Source organism: Chelonia mydas, chromosome 6 (genome assembly GCF_015237465.2).
Source record: "Chelonia mydas isolate rCheMyd1 chromosome 6, rCheMyd1.pri.v2, whole genome shotgun sequence".
Classification (NCBI taxonomy): Eukaryota; Metazoa; Chordata; order Testudines; family Cheloniidae; genus Chelonia; species Chelonia mydas.
The window spans coordinates 117,963,218-117,990,776 of NC_051246.2; the positions used below are offsets into that span (position 1 = coordinate 117,963,218).

Here is a 27,559-nt window from a genome sequence, read left to right on the forward strand (position 1 = left end):
CAGAGAACATTTCATCGCAAATGCATTTTCGCCTTCTAATCTTCGCTAGCCTCTGGGAAGGAGAAACATATGCAGCTGGTGGAGGAAAAAACAGGGAGCATGGTAGATAAAAAGACACATTTTATAGAACAATGTGGGTACGCTCTTCCATGGTAAACCTTGCTGTTAACGTTACATAGCACATGTGCTTTCATTACAAGGTCGCATTTTGCCTCTTTTATTGAGAGTATGCTGGTTTGGTGTGAGAGATTACTCCCGCAGGGCCGGGCAGCAGAATTCGGCTTGCAGGCAGCCATGGTAAGCCAGTGTCTTTTGGCTTCTTTAACCTTCATAACATGTGGGAATGGTTTCAAACAGCAGCGCCCTCATTTCCCATACAAAGTAGCCATTGGGTTGGTCATTTAAAATGGGTTGACAGTTTTAAAAGGAGGAGCTAAGGTTTCCGGGTTCACGTGCAGCAGAAACCAACTAACCCCCCCACCCACCCACCGCGCCCAATTCTTTGGGATGATGGCTTCACCCCTCCCCCCACCTCGCTAATAGCGGGGAAGATTTCTGTTCAGCCACAGGCAAACAGCGCAGCAGGAATGGGCACCTCTGAATATCCGCTTACTAAAACCACCCTATTTCAACCAGGTGACCATGAATGATATCACTCTCCTGAGGGTAACACAGAGTGATAAAGAACGGATGTTGTTTGAATGCCAGCAAACACTGGGACCATACGCTGCAATGGTTCCCAACTACGTGCTACTGGCCTGGCGTGGTAAAGTGTCCTACCATGGAGGACGAATAAGGCTGCCCTCCCCATTTGCAAAGGCTTTCGGAGTACATCCAGGAGAGCTTTATGGAGATGTCCCTGGAGGTTTTCCGCTCCATCCCCAGACACGTTAACAGACTTTTCCAGTAGCTGTACGGGCCATGAATGCCAGGGCAAATTAATCATTAAACATGCTTGCTTTTAAACCATGTATAATAATTACAAAGGTGCACTCACCATTTGGTGTATAGGTCCCTTCTCCGCCTTCAGGGTCCGGGAGCTCGTCTTGGGTGGGTTTGGGGGGGTACTGGGACCACGTTCATGGTGATAAACAGATCCTGATTGTTGGGAAAACTGGTTTCTCCGCTTCCTTGCTGTGAGCTGTCTACAACCTCCTCCTCCTCATCTTCCTCACCCCCAAAACCTGCTTCCGTGTTGCCTCACACTCCTTGGATGGAGTCAAAGCACAGGGTTGGGGTAGTGGTGGCTGTACCCCTAGAATGGCATGCAGCTCATCATAGAAGTGGCATGTCTGGGGCTCTGAACTGGAGCGGCCGTTTGCCTCTCTGGTTTTTTGGTAGGCTTGCCTGAGCTCCTTAATTTTCACGCGGCACTGCTGCAGGTCCCTGTTGTAGCCTTTGTCCTTCATGCCATTGGAGATTTTTTGCAAATATTTTGGCATTTCATCTTTTCGAACAGAGTTCTGCCAGCATGGATTCGTCTCCCCATATAGCGATCAGATCCCATACCTCCCGTTAGGTCCATGCTGGAGCTCTTTGGCAATTCTGGGACTGCATGGTCTCCTGTGCTGATGGGCTCTGCATGGTGACCTGTGCAGGTGAGCTTGCCATGCTGGCCAAACAGGAAATGAGATTCAAAAGTTTGCGGGCCTTTTCCTGTCTACCTGGCCAGTGCATCTGAGTTGAGAGCACTGCGCAGAGCGGCCACAACTGAGCACTCTGGGATAGCTCCCGGAGGCCAATACCGTTGAATTGCATCCCCAGTACCCCAAATCCAACCCGGCAACACCGATTTCAGCGCTAATCCCCTCGTCGGGGGTGAAGTAAAGAAATCGATTTAAAGAGCCCTTTAAGTTGGAAAAAAAAGGGCTTCGTCGTGTGGACGGGTGCAGGGTTAAATCGAGAGAACGCTGCTAAATTCGACCTAAACTTGTAGCGTAGCCCAGGCCTAAGAATTTGGTGTGGCTACTAGGAGACCTCTGTGCCAAGGAAAGGAGGACTTCTGGTTGGCGAGAAGCAGGGCAGTTTGGACTCTGCTTCTTTACACTTGAAATCTCTCCTCCTCATTCTGTGCTTTCACTATGCTGGTGCCACTCTCTGCTAGTAGTTCCTGGGAACAAGCTAGAGTGGGGGCTCTAGTGCACATTTGGTGTACAGGCCTGGGCCATAATCTATTTACATTCACTGCAGGGAGACTTTAAAGGACTCTCTCTCTTTCCAAAGGTGCAAACATAAAACAAATTGTTTTCACAAACCTGTGTGAAGGGGGGATGGGGAGTGTAGCTGTGGATATCGTGAGTAGCAGGAGAGTTACAAGTATGCCAAAGCAGGCAAATGTGGGTGCGGATAGGAAAGATACAAAGTTTGGTATTTTGTGCATTTTTGTAAAACTGCTTTTAAAATATTTTTTTCCTCCCCACCTCGAAAAGGTACATGGTGTTAGACCCCCCAGGTTGTTTGTTTGTTCATGTGTCCCATAGCGCAGCCAAGAATGCAGATTATTAGCACTGCAGCAAGGGCTTTTTGCCATCTGGATGGAGTATCCTTGCTGTACACTTCCCTTCCTTAAGAGTGAGCTATAATGGGGAAGGTCATAGAAATTGCTTTGCGGTTGTGAAGGTATTTCAAGACAATGGTCTCAAGGGGGGGAGGGCATTAAATTGTTGAATTTACTCTTCTTGTAGGGGTGAGTGGGGGTTGGGGGAAGATGGTTGGGGAAAGAAAATGAGCTATGGCAAATAACCTATTTCTGATTTTTCTTGTAAGGAAATAAGTGGACCAGTTATGGAGTGTCCTTCTTTGCAAATTGCTGCACCACATTTAGTTTCTAAAGCATTTTGGATTGACTCAGCTGTATTCAATCCATGAAGCATTTTGCTTTACATGTTCATTTATAAGCATCAAGTCCAGTAGGTAAAGGATTCAGTCATTGCAACCATCAGCAGAATTTTAATGAGAAAAATGTTTGAACTGTACCTCCACCAAACATCGTTATTCTAATAAAACTTTTTCTCATATCATCACCTGAAGTTTTAGCTTCACTTTAAATGTGAAGAGTCTTGAAGTTAACTTATAAAAATCTCTTTTGGCATACTGTACATTATTCAGAAGATTATTAAACCAAAAATATTTGATTAAAAAGTCAGCTTACATATGTATTCATATAGTGTATAATCTACATCATAATTATTTTCATTTAGAAAATATGCACAATATAAAACCACTTCCATGCAATATCAATTCTTAATTAAAACATAGTATAAAAAATGACACATCCAACTACAACACAGCAGTCCTAAGCACTGAACACTTTGCACATAAAATATGTATAATTTTCACTGAAAGTGTTGTATGAAAAGTACAATATAACAAAAATATTAGATTTAAATCTGTTTATCAGTTTACTACAGTACCCAAAGATGCAAACTGTTGCCAATGATATGTGCATGCACTTAAGATTGCTATTGTCATATTAAACCATGACAGAGACCATTAGTGTTTAATATTACATTACCATAGTGTCTGTAACTAATGTCCCATTATTAGTCTCTCAACGTGTTCTGTGGACCTTCCAAGTTATGAGGACTGTATTTATAAAATGCTTGTATCTAGTGCATCAAAGTATGTTGCTTAGAGTTTAAAAAATGTATAGAAAAAGTTCATTTTCTGTACGAACAATGCTGTGTTACTCACTGAAATTCTGAAAAGATCTTGTGAGGTTTAATATGTTCCCTTCCCTGCTATGCATTGGAAGGAGGCCATTTAAATAATGCCTCACTTATATTTCAGTAGTAGTACTGTGTGCATTTCTTGCTGTGGGACCCAGGAAACAGGTGCATTAGTGGCTAGTGTCAGGAAAGCATAGCAGAGAGGGTCAAAATGTGAAACACTATGAAACTTTCTATATTTAAGTACATGAATGCACTGTTTGATAGAAGCAGCATGAAAATAAGCACCCATGAGAAAATGTGTTTTGGTATATTGTAGAGTGATGGGACACTTTCTAGGTTGGTGGAGGTCCATTGGTATATCTCAGCATGGGATAGAAAGAGCGGGCAAAGTTGTTCACTTGTGTGCAGCTGTAGTCTTCCTCTGAGGATGGGATCATGCAGGCCAGAAGCAAAAGCAAAAGGAAGAGGAACTGCAGAGGTAAAGCAGCTCTTAATACACGATAAAAGAAGGATTGGGGGCTGGAAGTTGCTTGAGTGGTTTCAGGCTGGTCTCCCATTCTGTAAAGAAAGGATATCGGATATTTTGATAGGGGAAAATGTTAAAAACAAGGTAATTAGCATGTTGCACGCACACTGTCACGCATGCCCTCTACCTTAACCCTCTCCTCCCCCATTTTAAGGAAGGCAACCTTCACTTATTGGAACAGAGACTGCTTTAGATATGAAACACACTTAAATCTAGTTTAAAAAAAAAGTGGGGAGAATGTCTACTACGTATTACCACTAATAACAAAGTCTAATACATAAGGAAAATCCCCCAAAAGATTTTAATGTAATTTATTTAGCCTTTAGGAGAGGGGCGGGCAAAATACGGCCCGTGGACCACATCTGGCCCACCAACCGATTTAATCCGGCCCTCAAGCGCCTGCTTGGGAGCAGGGTCGGGGGCTGCTCTATGCATGCGTGCCACAACTCCCGGAAGCAGTAACATGTCCCCCCTCCGGCTCCTACATTTAGAGTCAGCCAGGGGGCTCCAAGCACAGCTCCCGGTGGTGGGGATCTGTGGCCTATTGGAGCTGCGGGGGCCTGGGAGGGGACATGCTGCTGCTTCTGGAGCTGCGTGAGGTAAGCGCTGCCCAGAGCCTGCACCCCCCGCCCTGCTTTGCCTCCAGCATTTATAATGGTGTTAAATATATTAAATATATTAAAAAAGTGTTTTTAATTTATAAGGAGGGTCGCACTCAGAGACTTGCTATGTGAAAGGGGTCACCAGTAAAAAAAAGTTTGAGAGCCACTGGGCTAAGCAGACACAAAGGAAGGTGCTACTTCTATGTACCACCACTGTATCCTCATGTTGGTATCTGGGGGAAACAGTGAAGTCAGCCATGAATCCAGATACATTGCCTCCATAATGTGTACAGACCCATTAGGAGCAGGGTCTCCCCACATTTGTTTGCCATTTGGCAGTACAACACACTGGCACAAAGCCATCAGGCTTGCCTACTCTCTTTATTTTAAAACGTACTCTACATTTCTACCAAAAATCACATGCTACCTGACACGGCTGCTCTTGCCTTCCGAAGTTCTCCTTACACCAACCTGTTAAGATAAACATTTATTATTACCCACCTCTAGGACATTAAAATGTAAACTTTCTCATAACTAAAATGAGCAAGTTTCAAAAGGTTTGAGGCTAAAGTACAGATTCAATTCAAGGGAAGGTGGGATGAAAAGACAGCAAAAATCTTAGAAAAACAGGCATTTAATTTAAAAAGTTCTTGCCGTTTCATGTGGGCTGGATTTCGCTACTAGTGGATGATAACTTCCAGAATCCAAGTCATCTGCTGCTGGCAGAAATGCACTGATGTCCTAAAAAAACAAACCACACACCCCTAAAATGTGTATACATAAAGCATCAACATAAAAACTGTAAAATGTTGTATATGGCTATCTTTAAAAAATTATCCACGTGTATATATGGATGGCAGCCAGCTTGTGAAGAACAAACAGTTCCACTGCTAAGCACCCATGGATTAGGATTCTTGTTTTATCCTGTGCAGTTTTGAGAAACAGCTTTGGAAGGAACAGAAAGCATGAGCGGCAGATATGTGCTGATATATTAGCTTGAAAACATGTCAGTAAGCCAAACTGGTCTAATTCAAGCTCCCACTGAGGCATAAGGCAGGGTATATCTAATATTGATTGATGGACATACAACATGTAGGGGTTATGTACACACACACGCGTCATATTTCTTGTCCCAATAATTGCTCATATTTAATAAGGCAATAAGGAGCTCTAAATACATACAAGTTTTAAACCAGCCTGATTTTCTTTTAGAGTTTCTACTCTTGATTTTTTACATTTTGGGCTGGTTTTGCAGCACTGGTTCTTGTATCCTTTATTATCATAGCACTTGTTAATAATCAAGTTTAAAAATCATACCCCTGACTCACCATGTTTCCTTGTGAAGTTTTTAAGTCATGTGAAACCTGTTCAAGAAGCCTTTTCAGTTTCTTTCCAATTACGTGTATTTTCTCATCAGCTTCAATATAATCTTCTCCATCTGATTTAACTAGAAGGTAGGTGGAGATTTCCTGTAGAGCATTTACTTGTAGCTGTTGTTCCAACAGCTCTTTCTCCAGTTGCTTAAAAAAGAAATGGTTTGAAATATAACAATCAGTATAACTAATTGCTCTAAACTTGTGGGAGGATTATAATTTCATAACAAGATGAACTAATTTTATTTCTACAACAGTTCCAGTGACTAATGCAGCATGATTGATGATCCAAAAGGAACAATTCACAGAAGGTGTTGCAGACTAGGATTTAGGTGTAATTGCAGGGTTTTGTGGGAAAGATTATTCATAACCTGGTCATACTTCAACACAAACTGGTGCACTTAATCCGGACCTTCGTGAGTACTTAATCTGTTCACAAACAGTACCTCCATCATATTTAGCTTCAGCTAGATTTATTAGTCAACCAATTCCTAAAGCCACAAATCTATTCATGTATAAATGAAGTATCCCCAAACTGTACCTGTTTCCTTTCAAACAACCATTTTTTAGAAATAACTATGTTACTTTTTATTTTTGTGGAAATAACTTGCATGTTAGTCTCGTACCTTGATTCAATAACCAACCCATAACATACCATTAATTCTTTTTGGCACTCCAGTATTGTATGGGGGTCAGCATTTGGATCAGTGAATTGTGCATTATGTCTTAGATTTTCAGCACTTGCTAGTCCCAAGAGTAGTTTCTGACTCAGTTCATGGAAATCCTGAAGAAACAAGTAAAGGTTTACAAGAATGTGTGCCTGGAGTATTGTAATAAAATCAGCCAAACACTCTTGCTCTGTTGTTATGCAATGAAACAGTTGATCAAGTATTTTTACTTAGGTTTGTTGAGGGTTACTCAAAAAGATGACTGGTCATCCTGTGCTAAACTACATGTAACAGCTCAGACTAGTGGTCCCAACTCTATCAGCTCCTTTTGTGGCTTTAAGCAAGTGATTTAACATCTCTTCTTCAATTGCGCCATGTCATCTATAAAACACGGGAAATAAGGTAGAGCTACTTCTCAGGCATGTTGTGTGGATTGCTTGCAAATTGCTTTAAACATGATAAGCCTTCAAATATGATAAGGGCTGTTATAGAGAGGGTGGTGATCAATTGTTCTCCACTGAAGGTAGGATAAATGACCTGATTAATCTGCTGCAAGGGAGAACTAGGTTAAACATCAGAAAAAAACTGTCTAACTATAAGAACAGTTCAGTTCAGGGATAGGCTTCCAAAGGAGATTGTGGAATCCCTCTCATTGACTAAGACTCTAGGTTTACTTGGTTCTGCCTCACCGTGCTGGGGGGAGATTAGATGACCTCTCAAGTCCCTTCCAGCCCTACATTTCTAAGATTCTATGAAAAACAGTGTAAGTGCTATTTACCACTAGTGTGGCTATCCTGTGCATAAAAAAGGGCATACATTCAAAGAAATCTATAATCTGAGTAAAAATTCCAAGGAACTGCTGATATTCCTGCAACTGCCATACTGTGTCCTCTAATCTACTTAATCAGCTCATTACAAATAAACTCTCATTCAAAGTGTGACAAGACAAATGTTTGCTCTATTTACCTGGCACTGCATTAGGGTTTGTTGTAAACCCCTTCTCCAGTTGTCCATTGAATGACATACTTTCTCCCAGCGCAAATTCACTTGTCGAAGTCTGTTTTGAAGCTCTTTTGATTCAGTGCTATCTGTTTGCTGGAAGTCTTTGCTGCTCTGATTAACAGAGAACACTAAAGCCTTGTAGTTATCAAAGGCTTTAAGCATGTCCTGAAGAAAGAAGCAGATTAGAACCCTCAGTGAATTATCAATACCTTTTATAACAATCCTCCACAAACTAAGAAATCACAAATATTTCAGGGAGTCACTAGATCTGAAAAAGCATTTTCCAGATATTTCTAGGGAAGACTTTAAGGCAGAATTTCTCAGTTTCTTGAAGTTGAATACCCACTGGCAATTGCAGGAGCAATAATGTAATTGCATAAGGTAGAATTTTGCAATGACCTGGATGTTAAAAATTCTACATTCTGTTAGAAGCTCGATAGTATTTACAAGTTTTCAGGACCTTGATTTTACAGTTATTAAATGACTCTGTGCACTGCCTGGACAGAACAAAGGTGATGGCAATGGCTCCTGTCCCAAGAAGCTTATAGTCTAAATCAGGGGTCGGCAACCTTTCAGAAGTGGTGGGCCGAGTCTTCATTTATTCACTCTAATTGAAGGTTTCACGTGCCAGTAAAACATTTTAATGTTTTTAGAAGGTCTCTTTCTATAAGTCTATAATATATAACTAAACTATTGTTGTATGTAAAGTAAATAAGGTTTTTAAAATGTTTAAGAAGCTTCATTTAAAATTAAATTAAAATGCAGAGCCCCCCAGACCGGTGGCCAGGACCCAGGCAGTGAGAGTGCCACTGAAAATCAGCTCGCATGCCACCTTTGGCACACATGCGATAGGTTGCCTACCCCGGTCGAAATTATATCTCATCCAAAAAAAAAACAAAAAACACTTCCAGCAACATAGTACCCCTTAACATCGGGTTGAAGTCAAGGGTCCAGCACTGCCTTACAGGGAGGAGTGGCAGCTAGAAATTGGAAGAATCTAGCAATTTCTTGCATATCACCCATCCAAGTACAGACCCGGCTCAGCCCAGCTTAACTTTTAAGATTTAAGAGTATCATCACAAATAGTGTAGCAACCTGCACTTCATGTTCTGGTGAATGCCAATTTTTTATTGTGTCTCAAATTAAATATTGTTCTCTTTCCTAACCTAATATTAACTGAGATAATGAATTTATTCTGCATATTTGATTAATAAATCTTGATGTTCACTTCAACAGAAGTCAGTATCTGATAACTGAGGTGTGATTCCACCTTTTGAAATAGTCCATTAGAAGAGCTACACAAAGTGTCTAGTTTCTGGGTCTAGTTGCTCTCCTCAGTTTGCTGGGAGATGCATAATAACCTGAGCAATTATCAGGCATTGTGCATACAAATCTGCACACATTAGGATAGAAATCTCACATACAGTTGGATGGTAACAGCCTAAAAAACTTTATTGTTAATATAGTATTCACAAATTATAGGAAAAGACTATTTGATCAGAGAAACAAGTCTTTTAAATAGTAATGACATTCTTAAAACCTCACTTCTCAGTATGCGACAACTTACTTTCAGTTTCTTTACTCTTTGTTCCATTGTATGCATATTGGTTGCAGGCTTTGCTTTCTGTAATTCTTCCAGCTCTTCTTCAGTTTTATCCAGCCAAGCAGTAATATCACCGAGGTCAGAGTTCAGTTGTTGCCACTGCTGTAAATTCTGTTTCATTCTAAGTTTATTTCTTAGGTCCTGAGCTTGAATGAGCTCCCATCTCTCAATAACAGCTACAGTGATATACCAAGAAATGCTTTAACACGCCAATAATGTGAATATTATTTAAAACAGAACAGATTATTATTTACAAACTATCAAGTTTAGTGTTTCTAAAGAACCCATTCTACAATCAGTTTCTGACCAGAGAGTCTCTTTCCTTGTGTGATGGGGTATATCAGTCCTGCACTGGGCCAGAGGAGGTTAATCCCATGCTCTGGTCTGAGGAAGCCAGAGAAGCTTAATCCCATGCTCTGGTCTGAGGAAGCCATGCCCCCTCACCCATGCTGGGCATGCTCTAATTGGAACCACAGTATAAGAGGAAGCAGCTCAGCTCAGTCTAGGCTGACCATCGTTAATTGTACTGCAGGCTCCTGCTGGGAGAGTGCTGGAGTCACCAGATGCCAACGCCAGCCAGGTTGGTGCCTCTACCAAAGCCCAGCTGACTGCCAAGGCAGTGATTGCCGAGGGATCCCCTGCATTGGAAGAAGGGTAGGAAACAATTCCCCAGTGAAGGAATGGTAGTGATGGGTGACTGAGAAGCGAGGTATCAGTTCCCTCGGGTCCTGGATCGGGACTTGGCAGAGAAGGGTAGGCCCGGGCCCCCTACCCCATCTGACCTACTGTGGACACCACCGACATGCAGGGAGGTGAACTGGGCCATACAGCCTTGGGAATAAAGGCGGCTACCTAGACTTTGGCAACTAGGCCCTATGTCCTGAACCCCAGGACAGCTTTACTGACTTAGGCCATTGGGCCATACTGCCCTGGGAAGGAAGGCGGCTACTTAGACTTCAGCTACTAGGCCTTACTGTCCTGAACCCCAGGCTTCCCTTAGTGACTCGGGCTGAGGGGCTATACTGCCCCAAGGGGCTGACAGGTATATCTGCTCTGCGACATCTTGTATAATAATACCATAATAATAAAATTATTATAATGTACTACTTGTATCCTGAAAGGTCAGCTTTACAACCAGATATACAACCTATACAGGTTACCTGACACTACACAGGAATTTTTTCCACGGTAATTGAGGAATACATTATCAAGACAGAAATACAGAAGAAATATAGAGAGGTAGAATGTAATTATCCAGACTGAATTTGGCAAAAACAACAGGATTAACAACCATGGGATGAAAGTAAATACAAGTGACCAAGTTTTATGTATCATCTGAAAGAGGCATTTCCAGCAGCATAGTGCTACAAAAAACCATGTTGGAGTATTGCTTCTGTGCTGACTGAAAAGAAAGAGTGTCAACCACTCAATCACCAACATCACTTCTCAGCACATAGGCCTGCCTTGGAGATCTCCCATCCACACAGTGACCTGGCTTGATGCTGGTCAAAGTGTGCTGATGCAGTCACAGCATAAAATGGTTGGTATAGCTTCAATTTATCACTCTCACTCTACTGGAGGTTTATAATTATGGTACAGGGTATTGTAAGCTTAAGGGAGCCTGCTCAACTGTCTCTGTTCTTAGTATGGATCTGCTCTAACTTGAAAAATGTAGCAAAGATTACCAAGCCTTGGTTAATCAAGAGCTTATGTAAATGGCAGCTGTAATATACCATTTTTTCCTTGTGATTGGAGTATAAGTTACTGAGAAAACAAGTTAAACCAATCTTGATTTAGTCAAAGTAACATACTTCTTGGTTTCAGTAAAGAATTTTCACAGTCTGATTAAAAATCCCTTGAAGTGGCTAGAACCTCACTGAAATGAATGGGAACAATTTCACTTTTATCAGTAAGAAGACAAAAGTCAAGTATATGATGAGTCTGAAACTCTTGAGTCTAGTAGATAAAATATAAGGGCCGAGAATTCAGCAATAAACACAGGTCAGACAATGTCAAGTGAGAAGAAGGCTTAGCAAAATCTATCCTTTTGGAGAACGTGGTACATCTTTTCTCAATGTAAGTGTACTGTCATGTTGTCTTTGCTTTGTTTACTTGTGAGTCACATAATAAACCATTTCATAATAGCCATTATTCATTTTTTTACATTGTTTATCTTTACCTGTACCTGACTGCTTCTCTGCAACTGCAATGCTCACAAGCCCCTGTTCATTTTGGGGCTCTTCATCATTCAATATAGCAGATGCTTCTTTCACACAGTCCGTGCTCCCACTGCTTGCAGACACTAGCTGTTTAACCTAGAATTATTTCATAGGTTTATTAAACTCACATGCTGTAAATGCCCACGAACCTTCAAGTTGCATGCACATTGGTATAAAAGGTATAAAAGTGTAGGTTTTGAGAGTTATACTTAATAAAGGTGCAGCAGGCCAACATCATCTCTATGCAACAGCATTTTATGTATACCAGGTAAATATGCAAACAGTTACTAGTAGAAATACAGTAATGACCCAATCTGGTGAGAGGTTCAACTCCTTAAAGGTGTTTAGACTCTTAACTTCTGTGATTTCAATGGAAGTTTAGGAGCCTATATACCTTTGAAGATCTGGGCCCTAGTGATTTATTGATAGAAATTAGTTGATTCTGAACCACTGTATAAAATCTAGTATCTGTGGCATTTCCATTCACTCCATCAGGTACTGAGACTTGGCAAGAGCTACTATAAGAAAAAATATGGCGATGGACTAATAACAAGCATCTCTAACAATAACCATTAATAGCCCGGCCCCAGTGCTACCTCATTCCCATGAGAACTAGAGTATTGATGGCTATGGCCTAATCCCCCTGAAACAGTGAGCTGGCAGAGCAGGTACAATAAGCAATCCAGAAGGAGATGAAGGTAGAGCTGCTGCCAGTTTCACTACTGCTGGAAACCAACCACTAAAAGAATGAGCTCTCTTCTGGCTTCCCTACTGCCCTAGGCACAGTCACTCTGGCAATTCCCTCTTTGCCATCAGGGCAGCTCTTTGAATGACCAGAAATGGGAGGAGTAGCAGGCTGTGTCTAGGCAGACCCCCTTCCCCTCTTCCAGCCTGCATGCTGAGAAAGGATACTTTGAACCTAGAGTTTCTAGGGATTGTCCTGGAGTCTGCAGGAATTAAAGATTAATCTTTAATTGCTTAGAATTAATGTCCACAGATCTGGAACTCACATAGCCTGGCTTATATGGGGTACTTGTCTCTGGGCTGCCAGACTGCACATTTCTCACCATCTCTGCCTGGTGGTACTGATGTTTTCTGCAGGCTGGGCTCTCCGGGGAATGCCATGTAAGAGCTTCTGAAATGGATTTTCCTGCCACATTAAAAAAAAAAAGAAATTAAAAAACCCTGAATCTGAGCCCCTGAACTCTGTAGTGAAGCATTTACTTTTTAAATAAATTAAGAAGTGTTCTGAAGAATATGGCACCAAGTGATGGCATCAAAATGACAGTTCTGCAGCTTTCCTTGCAAAGCATGCACATTTGCAAAATGTCAGCAGTAATCCAGGAGGTAATGAAATGACAGCCATGCAGTTATGGGACATTTTATTTTCTTCTGAAAATGTTTGGCTGCAGTATGATTTAAAACAAGAAAAGAAAAGTTTGCACCATAGTTTTGGGAAGTTCCTATTCCCATGATATGATCATTTTGCTGCAATGCATGACAAGTGAGTCAAGAATAGACCTGTCCTGACTGGAAGAGAACAGTGAATGCTCATTTGGGATTTAACTGATGGCATGCCCAAGGCTCTGTCACACACAATGTAAAATTATAAGCGATAGTGAAAGTGCTCCTTTTACTTGCAAAACTAAACTACTGTCTCAGTAAATAGGTGATTACAATCAACAAGGAAAAAAATAATACCCAGACCAAACCACCATGAAAGAGCTGAAAGATTTTGGATCAATATAATGAAATGCACATTAACCATCTCTGCATTTGACAGGAAAATTCTAAATGGCATGTCCTTGACTGCTTTGTAATGTACATGTGTTTCTACTGCAGCGTAAAAACACCATGACACAATGGCACATGGTGTCCACACAAGGCAGGAAATCAGACGTTACGTATGAAACAGGTTTAGGAGTATAGCGTGCACCACAGGGAGATTGCCATGTTCAGACACATGCATTAGCAGGTGCCTACCAGAAGATGCTTTCAAAGTTTTTGTGGTCATTTTAAGATATGCCTCAGGATTTTCAGTGATTTCTACATCTGAAAGAGAATAACGTCATTTTCCTCACTGGACAAATATTTGATATTTACTGAATATTAAACAGAAACATCTGAAATACTGACTGAAAGGAAAAACTTCATTACTATTTTCATCAGACATTTTTAGACAACAAGGAATTTGGGAGAGTCATTCAAAACTTTAAGTTTGGTTTCGACAAAACTATCCTTTTTGTCCAGACAATATCATGAAGAGTTAAATAACACTCACTTTTTTCTATCATTACAAATTAACCCCCCCAAACAAATAAACAAACAAACAGGTGCCACTTCAGGGATCCTGGAGGTGGCTATAGTGAAACAAAAATGTTTGGGATTATTGGCTCTTACCTGAGAGAGCACTGTAGTATGTTCCTTCTTCTTCATCCTCATGAGAGGAAGAGCCCCCTACATCACCTGTGTGATCCCATTCAAGTGGGATGGAGTCAACACTGACAGGGGTCTCACAGCCTGACCTTTCATGAGGCGGTGCAGGGGACACAAGATGGCAAAGGGACTGCTGGGAAGAAGGCACCTCATTTGTTGCCTTCTTATGCCAGGGATCATTTTGCATTTCTCTTGAGTCTTCTGCATCCGTCTCATTTTCAGATGTATCTTTATCATCTTCTGTCCCCTAAAAATAATTGTTTTATGTTGTGATGAATGAACATAGATCTAGGTCACTTAATGAGTGATCCCAGAAGCAGCAGCATGTCCCCCCTCTGGCTCCTATACGGAGGAGCAGCCAAACGGTTCTGCACACTGCCCCGTCCGCAGGCGCCACCCCTGCAGCTCCCATTGGCTGTTGTTCCTGGCAAATGAGAGCTGCGGGGGCGGCACTTGGGGCGGGGGCAGCATGCGGAACCCCCTGGCTGCCCCTATGTGGGAAGGGGGACATGCTATGCTTTTGGGAGCCACGCGGAGCGAGGCAAACCCCCGACCCCGCTCCCTGGCTGGAGCAGGGCAAGCCCCGGAACCCGCTCCCCAGCAGGAGCTCAAGGGCCAGATTAAAACATCTGGAGGGCCGGATGCAGCCCCCAAACCATAGTTTGCCCACCCCTGCATTAAAACCATGCTGCTACTCAGCTACTGCTATGCAATGAGTATTTCGTTTTCATACCAACACCCTGCCAAAGCACCAAGACCATACTTATCCCTTACAGGATGCCTGGAAGTCAATCTTTGGTGGAACCGAGAGACTCGTCCAAACACTTCCTGACAGTATCTATGCAGTTCCTCCAACTCATCTTCAATCAGGGTAGCATCCAAAGGCTCACTCTTCTGAATCAGTTGCTCTCCAAAAACTATGAGCTGATCGATCTTATTGGTGTTTAGGGTTATTTCCTGTTGGAAACCCTATATTGAGCATACATAAGAAATGGTTACTTAAGCAGTGTTTCTTTCTTGCCTGTGCTTGAGGCTGTCCTTCTGCTCTAGCACTGTAAAGGGAAAGGAATCTGAACACTGGCACAGTCATCTATCTTCTTTTGGCAGATAGCTTCCTAGCCACCATCTGTAAAGGTGTGGTTTTTGTTTTGCTAGTAAAAGTTGTGTGGGTGAATTTAATGTGTGAATTTAGGTGCTGACTGAAATTAGCACAAAGTGAAGATCCATCCATGCAACAAGATCAGCACAGGCAACAGTGATGCAAACTTGCCCACACTATCCGGTGGATGTACCACAATCCTGATCTGGACGGACCACCTCAAGCGTGTGAAAGAATAGGCTATTCTTCATGCCTATGCAAAGTCTTCCAGTGAGCACCCCAGTACCAATGATGGTATTTGTGACGTCGGGATCTAGCCACTAAAACCTGAATGCATTCTATCTTTGCTATTGAAATAGATGGCAAAAACTTCTGGTCACCATTAGCTTGAACAAGTGACCTATAGGTAACTTGAACCATCAAGTCCCCCTTGCCACTAAGTAACCTTTTGAACTTCGCACAGAATAAAACCGAATACATGCTGTGGAATAAGAAGAATGTGTTACGGGGGAAAGGACAAGAGTACTGCTAAAAGGAATATCAACTTAATTATTCATGTAGCAAAGAATTAATACCTTCCTGAAGGAATGTCACAAAAGCTAGTACACATGTACGTGATTGAAATTTTCAAAGAATATACCTCCCAAATATGCTACATTATACAAATATCATTATACAAATATGCTTACATTATATTAAAAATCCTAATTGGAGATAATAATATTATTACAGAATTGGACCTATCTACAAGTTGGCTAACACCTTCTAAACTTTGATTTTAGGTATATAGCTGTTTAGTGATTGCTGTTTACATTTACCCAGATTTAAGCTATTCTTCAGGTTTAATATAACTGTCATTGACACTAAGTTGTAAGGGGGAATGGAAAAATAGAATTGAAGACTCTGAATACTGAACTTACATTTTATAGAAAGTATTTTTTATGTTGAATTGTACAATTATTTTTTAAAGTTTACTGATCCTATAACAAATATGATCTGATGGACATAATGTATGTTGTCATGAACGAGCCCATAGATAACTGGCAGGCATTGTCAAGAGACTACAGACTGACATCATCTTTGTTCCGTAAAACAGCTGTTTTGAATGATACATACGTTTAATTGCCGCATTTTGTCGTCAAAGTTACTCTCTGAGAAGTGTTCCACATTTGTCAGCTGAAGGTCCATTTCTGTGAGCCACACAAGAATGCTTTCCCTTGTTCCCTCAAACTCATCTCTCTGGTTGGTGAAGTACTGAATAAGAAAAGGGCAGCTGTACATTATTAGTTTAGTTACTGAATAAAGATTGTCATAGGAGCATTTTGAAACTGGCATTTTCTTTCAGAATTGCTGTTCATTTTAAATAGACATGTGTGTAAGGCCTTGTCTACACACCAGAATTAGTCTAAGTTGGGTATACTTAAACCTACAACCCCCGCTAGCACGGACACTGTTATACTGATATAAAGGTGTTTATGCCACATAGGAAGGGGAATGAGGTATATGAGTATAAAGCATCTTTATACCAGTATAACTACACCCACACTATGGGGGAAGAGGGGGTGTCCTGGTATAACTATACTTGTGAAAAAAAAAAATCCACACCCCTAATCCACATAGTTCTACCAGTACAAAACCCATATTTAGACCAGGCCTTAGCTGTTTTTGCTGCTCTAACTTTAGCAGCTAGTTTAGATAAAGGAAAAAAGTCCCATCTCTAATTAAAATTAGATCATCAAAATTAGCAAAATGATTGATTAGCTGGAATGTGGAAATACACTCAAGTGTAATTATCATGCCATTTGGTGTTAAAGCCATTTGTATAAATTTGTTCTACTTCCTGCTGTCTCCCACCCAGGTGGAGATCGGAAGAGGAGCTTTTTCCATCACAGACTGCTAAACAGTTCCCAAACAATAAATATACTGAAAAGAGATTAGGTAAAAGAGTGCAAATGACACCTTCTAACTGCAGGTTTGCTCCCTTTGCGTGGTTACAGTCAGATCTGCTGATTTTGGGGAATTTATTTTTCTTCCTCCCACTTGCTGGGAACTTGCTATATCATAAATTGGGCTGTGACTAGCTTTTCCAGGCCACAGCACAGGTATTTGAGCCCTGAAGTCAGTTTAACCAGCTCAGAGAGGATCACCTAAGTATTAGAACGAGCCTCTTCGTGTCCCAATACTCTTTTGCCACTCCCCTCCACTGTGGCTCACGTTGCAGGAGAAGGAGGTCTGGCTGAAGAAAGTGGTGTGGCCAGTATGGCCCTTCACCATACCTTGTACATTTTCAACCCTTTGGGCCTGTCACAAACCAGCATAAATTACAGCGGCCTTGTACAACACTACACCAGGATCTAGGGAGAGAACTTCTTTTTTGCACCCCAGCCCCAAGTTGCCCTCTGTGCAATTCAGCTGACCTCAGGACCTTGCCCTCTAAATTCAGAAAGGCACAAAGAATTTTATTCAGTATTGGAACAGATAGGTGCAATTCCAATTAAGTCAGTAGAGACGCACCTATTTACTCCAGTGCTGAAATTACCCCAATAGTAGGTGTGACAGAGTTCAAAGCAAAAAGGGATGTGGTTAAGATAGGGAGGTGTATTCTGTGTAAAATGGGCTTATGCTTTAGCCCATAAAAAGCCCTATTTATGATACAGCAGGCCCCCAGCAAGCCTATATTTTGTGCAGCAGCCCCTGGAGCCTTGTTTAGTATCAGGATTGCCACGCAGCATAGGTCACCTGAGGACTGGTTCAGAAGGCAAAGGAAGAAGTCAAAGTAAAGTGTCTCAAACTCTGGCAGACATTAAGCAGAGTGCATCATGTACCATGAACACAGCCACAGAAGGGAGCTGGGTCAGAGGAGAGGCAGAACAGGAGCAGCACTACCTGGGGGAGGGGTGAAAGACATGCTCTCCAAAACACTGCCTATTATTCACCTACTCTTCACCTTCCAGCAGTGCTGGTTAATGTCAATCTATTTGTTAAGGACAAATGCCACCAAATGGCCTCCATATGAGGTGCCCTCACGCATTGATTGGTAACTTACACACCTTGCTGCATTAACCTCTGGTTACACTTTACTGAAACATACAAAAGGAAGTATTTCTTCACACAATGCACAGTCAACCTGTGGTACTCTTTGCCAGAGGATGTTGCGAAGGCCAAGAGTACGGTTAAAAAAAAAACTAGCTAAATTCATGGGGGATAGGTCCATCAATGGCTATTAGCCAAGATAGGCAGGGATGGTGTCCCTAGCCTCTGTTTGCCACAAGCTGGGAATGGGCGACGGGATGGATCACTGGATGATGACCTGTTCTGTTCATTCCCTCTGGGACACCTGGCACTGGCTACTGTCGGTAGACAGGACACTGGGCTGGATGGACCTTTGGTCTGACCCAGTCTGGCCGTTCTTATGTTCTGTTCTTATGACTGCAGAATCCCAGTATGGATTGACAGATTTTCTTGGGATAACTTTATCCACGTCTCCATAGTTAGTTCTAGTTAAGAACAAAGGCCAGTTTCTTGTACCTGACTCCTGTGCCAAGCCCTCTCCTCCCAGCCCTGGTTGCAGGAGTGTCAGAGGTGGGGTAGATTGTCCCAGGAGCACAGCTGTCCCTAGGGAACCACTGCCACCATGGGTAGATTAGAACAGCCCCCAGGCTGCCCTAACCCTGTGCTGGAGCAACAACACATCCACCCTGAAAATCAGGGAGCTATTAACAGGCTGCCTGATGGCATCCCTTATCTTCTGTTGCACTAAGTGGAAACCTGGTGCAGGAGAGAACTTGGGGCAAATGTTTAACCTCACCTTGAGCTGTCTTTGATTTTGCTGGTTTGTGTTCCAGCCTGATTGTTCCTTATGTAAACTTTGGGGTTTGCATTTATAAATGAAAAATCTAACTGTGTAGATGATGAGCATTCTCATAACAACTTTGCACTTAGGTAGTGTTATTTCTACATGGGCCTCACAGGGCTTTACACTAACCCTCACAACACCCTGCAATTACCTTCAGTCTTCTTAGAATGGCAGCAACCCGTTTCTGGAGATTGTCCCAGCGCTGGTTGCCTTCATGTACCATCTGTTTCAGCTTGCTGGCTGAATCTGTACGATTCTCGCGGGCAAGCCGCCTATATTGTTTATTGATTAGCTCCAGCTGAGTGAGTCGCTCATGAATTTGTCTTTGAAATGCCTGTAATGCAAATTTAGTAATCTTATTCCTTTGCACTTCAGAGAAAAGATCGATAAAATACTGCAATCATGGAACAGAAAAATCGGATCCTCACAATCAATCAAAACCCTGATTATGTTTTATCACCACAACCTGCCCTCAGATGTGTGTTCATAGCTCCCACTGAAGTCACAGGACGTGAGAGCACATATGCAATTTGTCCTACTTACAGAATTTAGTCTATTACAGTTTCTTGTCCAATTGGAAATAAATGATCACATCCAAAATACATGTAGTATATAATAGCTTGCAATCTCTTAGACTTTTATAAGCAAAACAAACAGCTGAGTTACATGAGCAAATAAAATGTAGCTTTTAATAATCTACTATTAAGGACTGTTTCAAGGATTATCAACTTCTTGGAGAAAATGTGTCTAAAAGCAGTTCAACCACTCGCCCCAGGAACTAATACCAGGGTACAGTCTATTTGTTAGAGCCAGAGCAGACTAAGCAATTGCTTAGAGCCCCAAGCTGCTCAATTAATTATTAGCATGTGTTGGGGGCCCCCAAAATATTCCTGCTTAGGCCCTCCAGTGGGCGAGTACCACCTCTGGTTAGAGCAAATAAGTATCAGGAATGTTGGGTTCTGTTCCCAGCTCTGTCACTGACTTGCTGCCTAATGCTGGGGAAGTTATTTAACCTCTCTGTCCCTCCGTTTGCCTATCTGAAAGATGGGTATAATTGTATTCCCGTATCTCGGAGAGGAGCTGTGAAGTCTGCAAAGAGCTTTGAGAGGCTCATATGAAAGGTTCTTTATATGTGCAAGAATTAGTATTCTTGATAAGCACACATGATGTCTGTGAAACATCAATAGCTGAAATAAAAAGTGTTTACCTCAAACTTCTTCAGCTCCTCTTTGGCATTTGTGTATAAAACTTCGGAAGAGTTGGGATAAGCTGCTGTCCTTTCGGCCGATTTCAACCAGTCTTCAAAGCGAGAATAGTCATCCAAAAACTTCTGCCACAGGCGCCAGGTTTCCTCAATTCTGAGGTGGGGGGTGAGAGGGAAGAAAGGCTCTGGTTTATCACAAGCTTGCCAATCATGTCTCTATAATTTTTGCTTTTCTCTTCAAAATTTGGTTCATGTAGAATGTAACAAAATTCCCTGAAATATCGCACAGTTACATGCACGTCCTAGAAGTGTCAGAAAAGGACTCACTTCATTCGCCTCTCCATAGACATGGAACAAATGTTTCTCCACCGTCTGTCCAGACTCCTGGTAGTCTGCTGGATGGAGTCACATTCTGTCTCATTAGCACATGCATCTGAATCGCTCAGCAACTTGTCACAGATATTAAACACAGATTCTACCCCTTCACTGTGCTGCTCAATGTCTCGTTGCAGATCCTGTGATTAGGAAATAAAGAGTTCAATTAACAAGCAATTAAACATATACATTCCCTTGTAGTAGGTTGTAATGGACAGAGAAGAGTGATCGCCAGCTCAGTAAATGCAATTTTAGTTTTAATGAAGGGACTTATAGAATGTGTTGAACAAATGACAAACAAAGAAGAGATCAGAGAGCTGTCATGGGAAAGTGCATTCTTCCCCATTTAATTTCTCAGTGAAAGTCCAATACCTTCATTAATAATTTGACAAGTATAATACACATTCAAAATCCAAACCACACATTCTACATTGTAAAAATGTGAAGACAAATGTATTTGTTTTTACAATATCAGACAGCATCTTCTTCTTGGTTTATTCCACTATAAACTCTAGCGGTGAATACACAGGATAATTCATAACCTCAGTGAATGCAAAAGCATAATTCACGTCACTCTGGTAATATCACAAACTGCAGAAGAGTGGCAAACACCAAAGAGTCACATCTGCAATTTTTCAGTTCCTCCCTCTGGGATCATCTGCTCCATGGTATCATTTAAAAATGAAAAGCAAAGTTCTCTCGTCCAATCTGCACTATGTATTTCTTCTCCAGAGTCTGTACTTCCATTGTATATGTGGCACTAATCTCCTATTGAGACCAATGCAATAAATGCAGAATGTGCAATACAGCTCCAAAGTGCAGTGTCAGAGAAGTAAACATCATCTGAAATGCTATTAAAAAGCCACCCCATGCAACCCTAGGGACTTGGGAAATGCCATTTAATATTAACCACATTTACATTTTTATGACCTGTTCCTGGCTTCACTACTGAGGATGCAATAACTCCGCAGGAACTTTATTGCAACACAAGCAAACAATGTCAGTGGGAAATCCCATTAAATGGTAATGCCAATTCCACCAGCACTCCTGAACAAGAAATCCACTGCTGGTTTTGTTCTTGATTTTACAGCCCAGGGAGAACCCACAGGAATAGAGAAGAACACAAGGACTTAAAGGAAGATGCTCTCAGGAGTTAATAAAAGACGAACAGTATAACTTCAGAATGTTAGCACAAAAGGAGCAAAACCTCACTGGCTGATCTAAGTGAGAGTAGCATAGGTACCTGAAAGCAGAACTAAGCCAGAAATGACTAAAGTTAAAGTACATACAGTATTTTACATAAAAAGAAATATCCTTGGAGTTAATGAAAAGCTGCTGCTATTGATAATGATTTATGACATCATCCGTACCACTCACAGAGGTTTATTTCTGAGGCTGTTAGAACACCAACTAATGCCAGAGTTTTGTATGTATCTTGCTAAAATTCAAATCTGTCTAATTTGTTATGTAACCACATAGAGAAGAATGTCAAATGTGACTTGAACCTCTTGGGCCAGATTCTGGTGCCCTTATTCACACTGCCCGTGAGTTACTCCTTGAGAAGAACCATTGATTTCAATGGGGCTATTCACAGAGGGCTAGACTGTGACTTTAGGCAAGGGGGGTGATACACAAGCTGGGCTATCCCAGTAGTAGCATTATGCTGAGTCACCACTTTGAGTAACAATTCTACCCTGATTCCTCCTTGCCACTGCGGGTGTAGTAATCTGTGGTTGGCCTATACCAGCGGTTTATCACTCTCCTCTCACTCCCCCAGTGGCTCAGCTTCTGTGAGTGGAGGGTGGGGAAGTGGAGGCAAGGCTCTGTCCTGTCCCTAATCTCCCACTCCATAGAGGGAGTAAGCAGACAATTAGCCTTACTTATTCCTATCCACCTGGACCAAGAGCAAGGTAGAGGTGTAAGGAGTGGTGGTGGGGTCTTACTCCTCTGCAGTGTGAATCACCATCTAGCCCAGAGTAACAGACTGCTCAGTGCCACAAGTACTCCTCGTTCTTAAAATCTAACCCATGTTTTTCTGACTGACTGCAATGTGTATTGTTACAGTCTTCCTGTTCGCGGATAGCTCAGCTGTTCTTTGGTTCTCTGTTACTTTTGCCTGGTGCTTCTAGAAAGTAAGAGCACTAATCCTTATACAGATGCTAAAAGCAGATCCAGCACAGGATTTAAATAGGTTACTATGGATTCTAGGCTGTTCTCTCTATCCAAGAAGAGGCCTTGTCTTTTGAATCTGTGGCCTGTACATAGGAACAGATTCCACTCTCTGTTACGCTGCTGTAAATCTACAACTGACTTCAGTGATGTTACTCTGGACTTACTTACATTGGTGGAACCGTGATCAGAATCTTACCCCCAGAGTACAAAAACTATTCTATTAATGCAAAAGTGGCTTGCTGATACTACCAAAGTATTGTTGTTATCCGTTATGTTTGGGTTCATATAATAACTTCAGTCAGAATCCTTGTTGCTATCACAACTGCTTAATTAAAACCATGTTAACTCTCATTAGAGTGGCAAGACAAACTAAAATACACTAAGTGAGGCACAAAACATGCATACAGAACAAAATACTCCTCACTTCATTGCTCAAAGTTTATTAGACTTAATTATTTAACTGGCCCTACAATGCTGGACTCCTCCTGCAATACTGAGACATCTTTAATTTGTATTTTAAATCTTAAACAGAATGCCTTATGTTGCGATCTTCAACCTGTAGATGAATGAAACGTTATAAAAGCATCTCCACCGGCAAACAATTACCCAGAGTTTTAGAATTAACAGTTATTCCAGACAGCATACATAACACCTTTGTGATCATGGATGTCAAACATAAAACAATCTATTAAGACATATTCCTCACCATTAGGCTGTATCCATCAAAATATTTTTTTGAAATAAAACCAAGGAAGATCTTTTCAAACCCCTATGTGAATGCAACAAGTAAAGCTTAGTGAAAGGCTTTCTGCTTTGAAGTCTTTAGAGTGAGCACTACCTTGCCATATCCAGTGTGTTTAAAGGTTACAGCAGGAGGAGGCTAGGGGTGTCCCAGATTTCTTTGTTTAAAATGAAATCCAAGCAACCAAACAGTAGCTTATTCTATAGGACTCTGAGGAGTAAATAATGTATCTTTGCCGCTGAAGTCGGAATGGCCATAGTAAAAATAAATTAGTTTGGACACAATTCTTTTGTGTCCCAAGTCTTTGTTTTCTGCTCCCAGGAGGAGTTATCTCGGGTGTCAGCCGGGCATAATTTATCACAGCCTATGGAAGCTAAGAGGTTTTAATGAGGGGAAAATAATTACTTGTTATTTAAAGAACCCTTACCATTGCAGATTAAACTATTAAACACTGGAAGCCAAAGGCCACCCTTGCTCCTGTCTGCATGCACAGCTCCTCCTACTGAAGTCAATGGGAGCCATGCCCACTACCTCTGCAAAGGGTGAGTCTGACCCTGACTGTAACGCCTCCTGAAGTGCTGTGTTGAGCTCTGTGGAAAGGAAGCTCAAATAATTCCACAGGGAACGGAGCTCTTATATCTGGATTAGTCAAGGTAGTTTCTCTCAGACAAAGGAACAGCCAGTGGGGTGCGGAACACTTAAGCAGCCATGCATGTTGTTTGCAGGCAGACCTATAAGCCTCCACTTTTGGAAAGTTTAGCCCTAAAAGTTTTAGGATAAACTATAAATGCCCCTATTATGGCGATGGTCAGAGTTAAGTCGTAGGACCTGTTGTCCCACAGCGGCAGGTATTTTTAATCTGTTTGTGCAGACACTTCAGCCTAGATTGTGCCTTTAGGCACAGCCCCAAGCAAGGGGTGATGATGCATAAATTGCACTGCTCCTCAGAGACACTCCTCTGAGCCACAGTCCCCTCCCTGCTTCTCCCATGCACGAGTGGGTGAGTGCAATAATGCCATCCCTGCCCTGCCTCCCAAAATCAGCTCAGCTGTACTAGCTGCTTTGTTAAGGCCCTGCCCATTCCCGTGAGGAATTCCTGCCTATCTGCCCTGGGAGAAGCAAGCAGGTATGGGTCAAGGACCTCAGTGCAGAGAGGTTCACTCTATCCCTCGCTCCTGTGCATGGGCACAGACTGAGGGCTCATCTACACTGGATATGGTAAGCGCTGCCGTGGCAGCACTTTATCATGGCTTTGTGGTCATGGCGAGCGGTGGGAGAGAGCTCTCCCAGTGCTCTAAAAAACCCCACCTCCACCAGGGGCGTAGCTCCCAGCGCTGGGGCACTGTCTACACTGGCGCTTTACAGTGCCGAAACTTGCTGAGCTCAGGGGGATGTTGTTTTCACATGCCTGAGCGAGAAAGTTGCAGTGCTGTACATTGCCAGTGTAGACAAGCCCGACATCACTGTCTAGCCCTGAAGCATCTGCTGTCTTGAACCGAGCAAAGCCTTATCCAAAGGGGAAGAAGATAAGAGAACAAACAACACGACAGAGGTGTAGTCACATTGCTTAATGCACTAATGGAAGGCGGGAAAGAATTTTATGAATGTTTTTGTTTGTTTCTACAATATTTAAATTTCAAAAACATTCTCTAAGTGTTAAATCCCTATAAAGTGTCTCACAAACACTTTGTTAAGTGCAGTGTATTGTAGCCAGGTCGGTCTCAGGATATTAGAGAGACAAGGTGGGTAAGGTAATATCTTTACTGGACCAACATCTGCTGATGAGCGAGACAAGCTTTCGAGCCACAAAGGACTCTTCTTCAGGTCTGAGAAAGGTACTCGCAGTGTCACAGCAAAATGCAAAGTGGAATAGATTGTTTAGCATAAATAGCACATACTGTAAGAGACCAGTCAAGGTAGAGTGACCCATTAATACCACTCCAGTCATAGGACAAAAAGAGGGCGTTAGTGGGTTACAGCTTGTTGTAATAAGCCATACATCCAGTGTCTCTGTTCAAGCCATGATTTTTAGTGTCAATGAATTTACGCTCCCAGGCTCATCTTTTGAAGTGCAGGTTTCCTTTGAGGATGAGGACTGAGAGGTCAGGTATAGAGTGATCGCTTTGTGAAAAGTGCTCACCCACAGGTGATAGGGTGTTTTTGATGTTTTTTCACCCAGAAAAATGATAAAAGACGAAAAAAAACCTCACCTGCGCAACCATTTCAAAAGATGAGCCTAGGAGCTTAAATTCATTACTTTGCTAGACACTAAAAACCATGGACTGAACGGACACTGTTCAGACAAGAGATACCTTGAGTGGTCCCTTACAATGTGTGCTATTCATGCTAAACAATCTGTTCCACCTTGCATTTTGCTGTAACACTGGGAGTACCATTCCCAGAACTGAAGAAGAGCTTTGTGGCTTGAAAGCTTTTCTCTCTCTCACCAACAGAAGATGGTCTAATAAAAGATATTACCTCACCTACCTTGTCTCACTTTGGCAGGAAACACAATGGCTCAAAATGTGAACAACAGAAAAGTCTGTCAAGGAAAGGAAATGAGTGATTTTAAACACAGGACTGATCATAATCAGCATCACTTTAAGCCCATTTATTTCAGATGCTATGATTTTCCCACCTGCTGCTCGGCAAGTCTTTTCTGGATCTCTTGATCATCACAGATGTCATACACAACAGGCTTGGAAAGCTCAGCCTCAATGCGAGCCAACCAGGTGCGAAGGGTACTCATATTTTTGTCTAATGTCTGTATGACAGCAAAGGTCCCTTCCAGTTTCTTCAGCCTAGGGATATTGGAAAGAAAACAGGTTGTTATAAAGACATTTAACAATGGAAGCAGTATTAGCAGAGGCTCTGGAAATGAAGAAAGTATGATTTATACATTATTCTTATCTCCAAACTGACCTGCCTTCTGCAGATTAGAGACACATTTTAATTATAACCTACCCAAATTGGCATAGCAGATGCCTCCACAGCTGCAGAAGGTCCTAAGTGAGTCATTTTAGGAGACGCTGTGAACAGGGAGTGGCCTTCCTAGCCTCTTTCAAGTGCTAGTGGGTTCCTTAGTCATTTCCCTAAGGATTTGTATACAGAAAACTTGCCCCAGTGTACATTTTTTGTATTTGAGACAATCTAGTCACCCCCATCTTCCCGGGGTGCAGTGTGACACCACGTTGCCCCAAAATGCTGGGCTGTGCATACCAGGTAGGAACTGCTCCTTAGTCTTTGAGCTGCATGCTCCACTGCTTGCATAAGTGAAGCCATTTACACCCATGCAAAATGGGTCTAAACACTACTGGGTCAATTCGGATCTCTCCTCTCATTTACACTGGTAGTATTTTACAACTACTTGGTAAAAGTATACGTGAGGCCAGGAAGTGGAAAAATCATTATTTTCCCTAGTTTTCTAGGTTGGGCTCTTTCTCAAGCTACTCTCACATGTGAATTACAGTTCAACCTTGGAGGACAGGCACCCTGCCAGCAGATTTTGATCCTGTTAGGAATATATTAAGTGGGTTGTGCTGCCCCACTGAGGGAGATGGTTCGCTACAACAGCTCTATACCTGTGGGGTGGGAGTTGTTTTCTAGAGAGAGAGATGGAAGATGTATCTCATGGGTTGAGCAGTTTGAAGAGAGGAATCTCAAAACAGCCATGCCTAGGGAAAAGGTTTGAACTGAATATATGTGTTGTTTTAGTGTTAATTTCTGTGTTAATAAAGCCAAACCCCAGGAAAAGGGGTGAGTTTGGACATTGCACTGTGTGTGGACTATGCCTCTGCCTCTTCTATTTTCAGCAGATCTGAGGGTTAGGGCACACATCTCTATGGCTTCCATAAACAGGCCATCTATACTTTTGTCCCCATAGCAATGGGATATTTTGGCCACATGGACTATACTGGTTTATGCAGAAGGGTGCAACAGAATCCTCTGACATACATGAAACAGAGAGGTTAAGCTAGCATAATAAATCTAAATTGAGAAACTTAAATAAGC

General features: G+C 42.0%; 1 protein-coding gene across 1 annotated transcript in view; it reads right to left on the minus strand.

Annotated features, from left to right (window-relative positions):
- Nucleotides 1–2,933: 2,933 nt before the first annotated feature.
- Nucleotides 2,934–27,559, minus strand: part of SYNE2 (spectrin repeat containing nuclear envelope protein 2) — a 265,942-nt gene continuing 241,316 nt past the window's right edge. Inside the window, exons 101-117 of the mRNA XM_037901108.2 lie at nucleotides 26,187–26,349; nucleotides 20,587–20,774; nucleotides 20,263–20,413; nucleotides 19,207–19,389; nucleotides 16,316–16,453; nucleotides 14,875–15,069; nucleotides 14,065–14,347; nucleotides 13,648–13,716; nucleotides 12,675–12,814; nucleotides 11,625–11,760; nucleotides 9,410–9,621; nucleotides 7,807–8,007; nucleotides 6,828–6,956; nucleotides 6,128–6,319; nucleotides 5,454–5,540; nucleotides 5,227–5,270; nucleotides 2,934–4,229 (exon numbers count right to left, since the gene is read on the minus strand). Coding sequence (XP_037757036.1) covers nucleotides 4,004–4,229; nucleotides 5,227–5,270; nucleotides 5,454–5,540; nucleotides 6,128–6,319; nucleotides 6,828–6,956; nucleotides 7,807–8,007; nucleotides 9,410–9,621; nucleotides 11,625–11,760; nucleotides 12,675–12,814; nucleotides 13,648–13,716; nucleotides 14,065–14,347; nucleotides 14,875–15,069; nucleotides 16,316–16,453; nucleotides 19,207–19,389; nucleotides 20,263–20,413; nucleotides 20,587–20,774; nucleotides 26,187–26,349 — 2,737 coding nt within the window. The 3' untranslated portion in view covers nucleotides 2,934–4,003. The remainder of the gene's footprint in view (nucleotides 4,230–5,226; nucleotides 5,271–5,453; nucleotides 5,541–6,127; nucleotides 6,320–6,827; nucleotides 6,957–7,806; nucleotides 8,008–9,409; nucleotides 9,622–11,624; nucleotides 11,761–12,674; nucleotides 12,815–13,647; nucleotides 13,717–14,064; nucleotides 14,348–14,874; nucleotides 15,070–16,315; nucleotides 16,454–19,206; nucleotides 19,390–20,262; nucleotides 20,414–20,586; nucleotides 20,775–26,186; nucleotides 26,350–27,559) is intronic.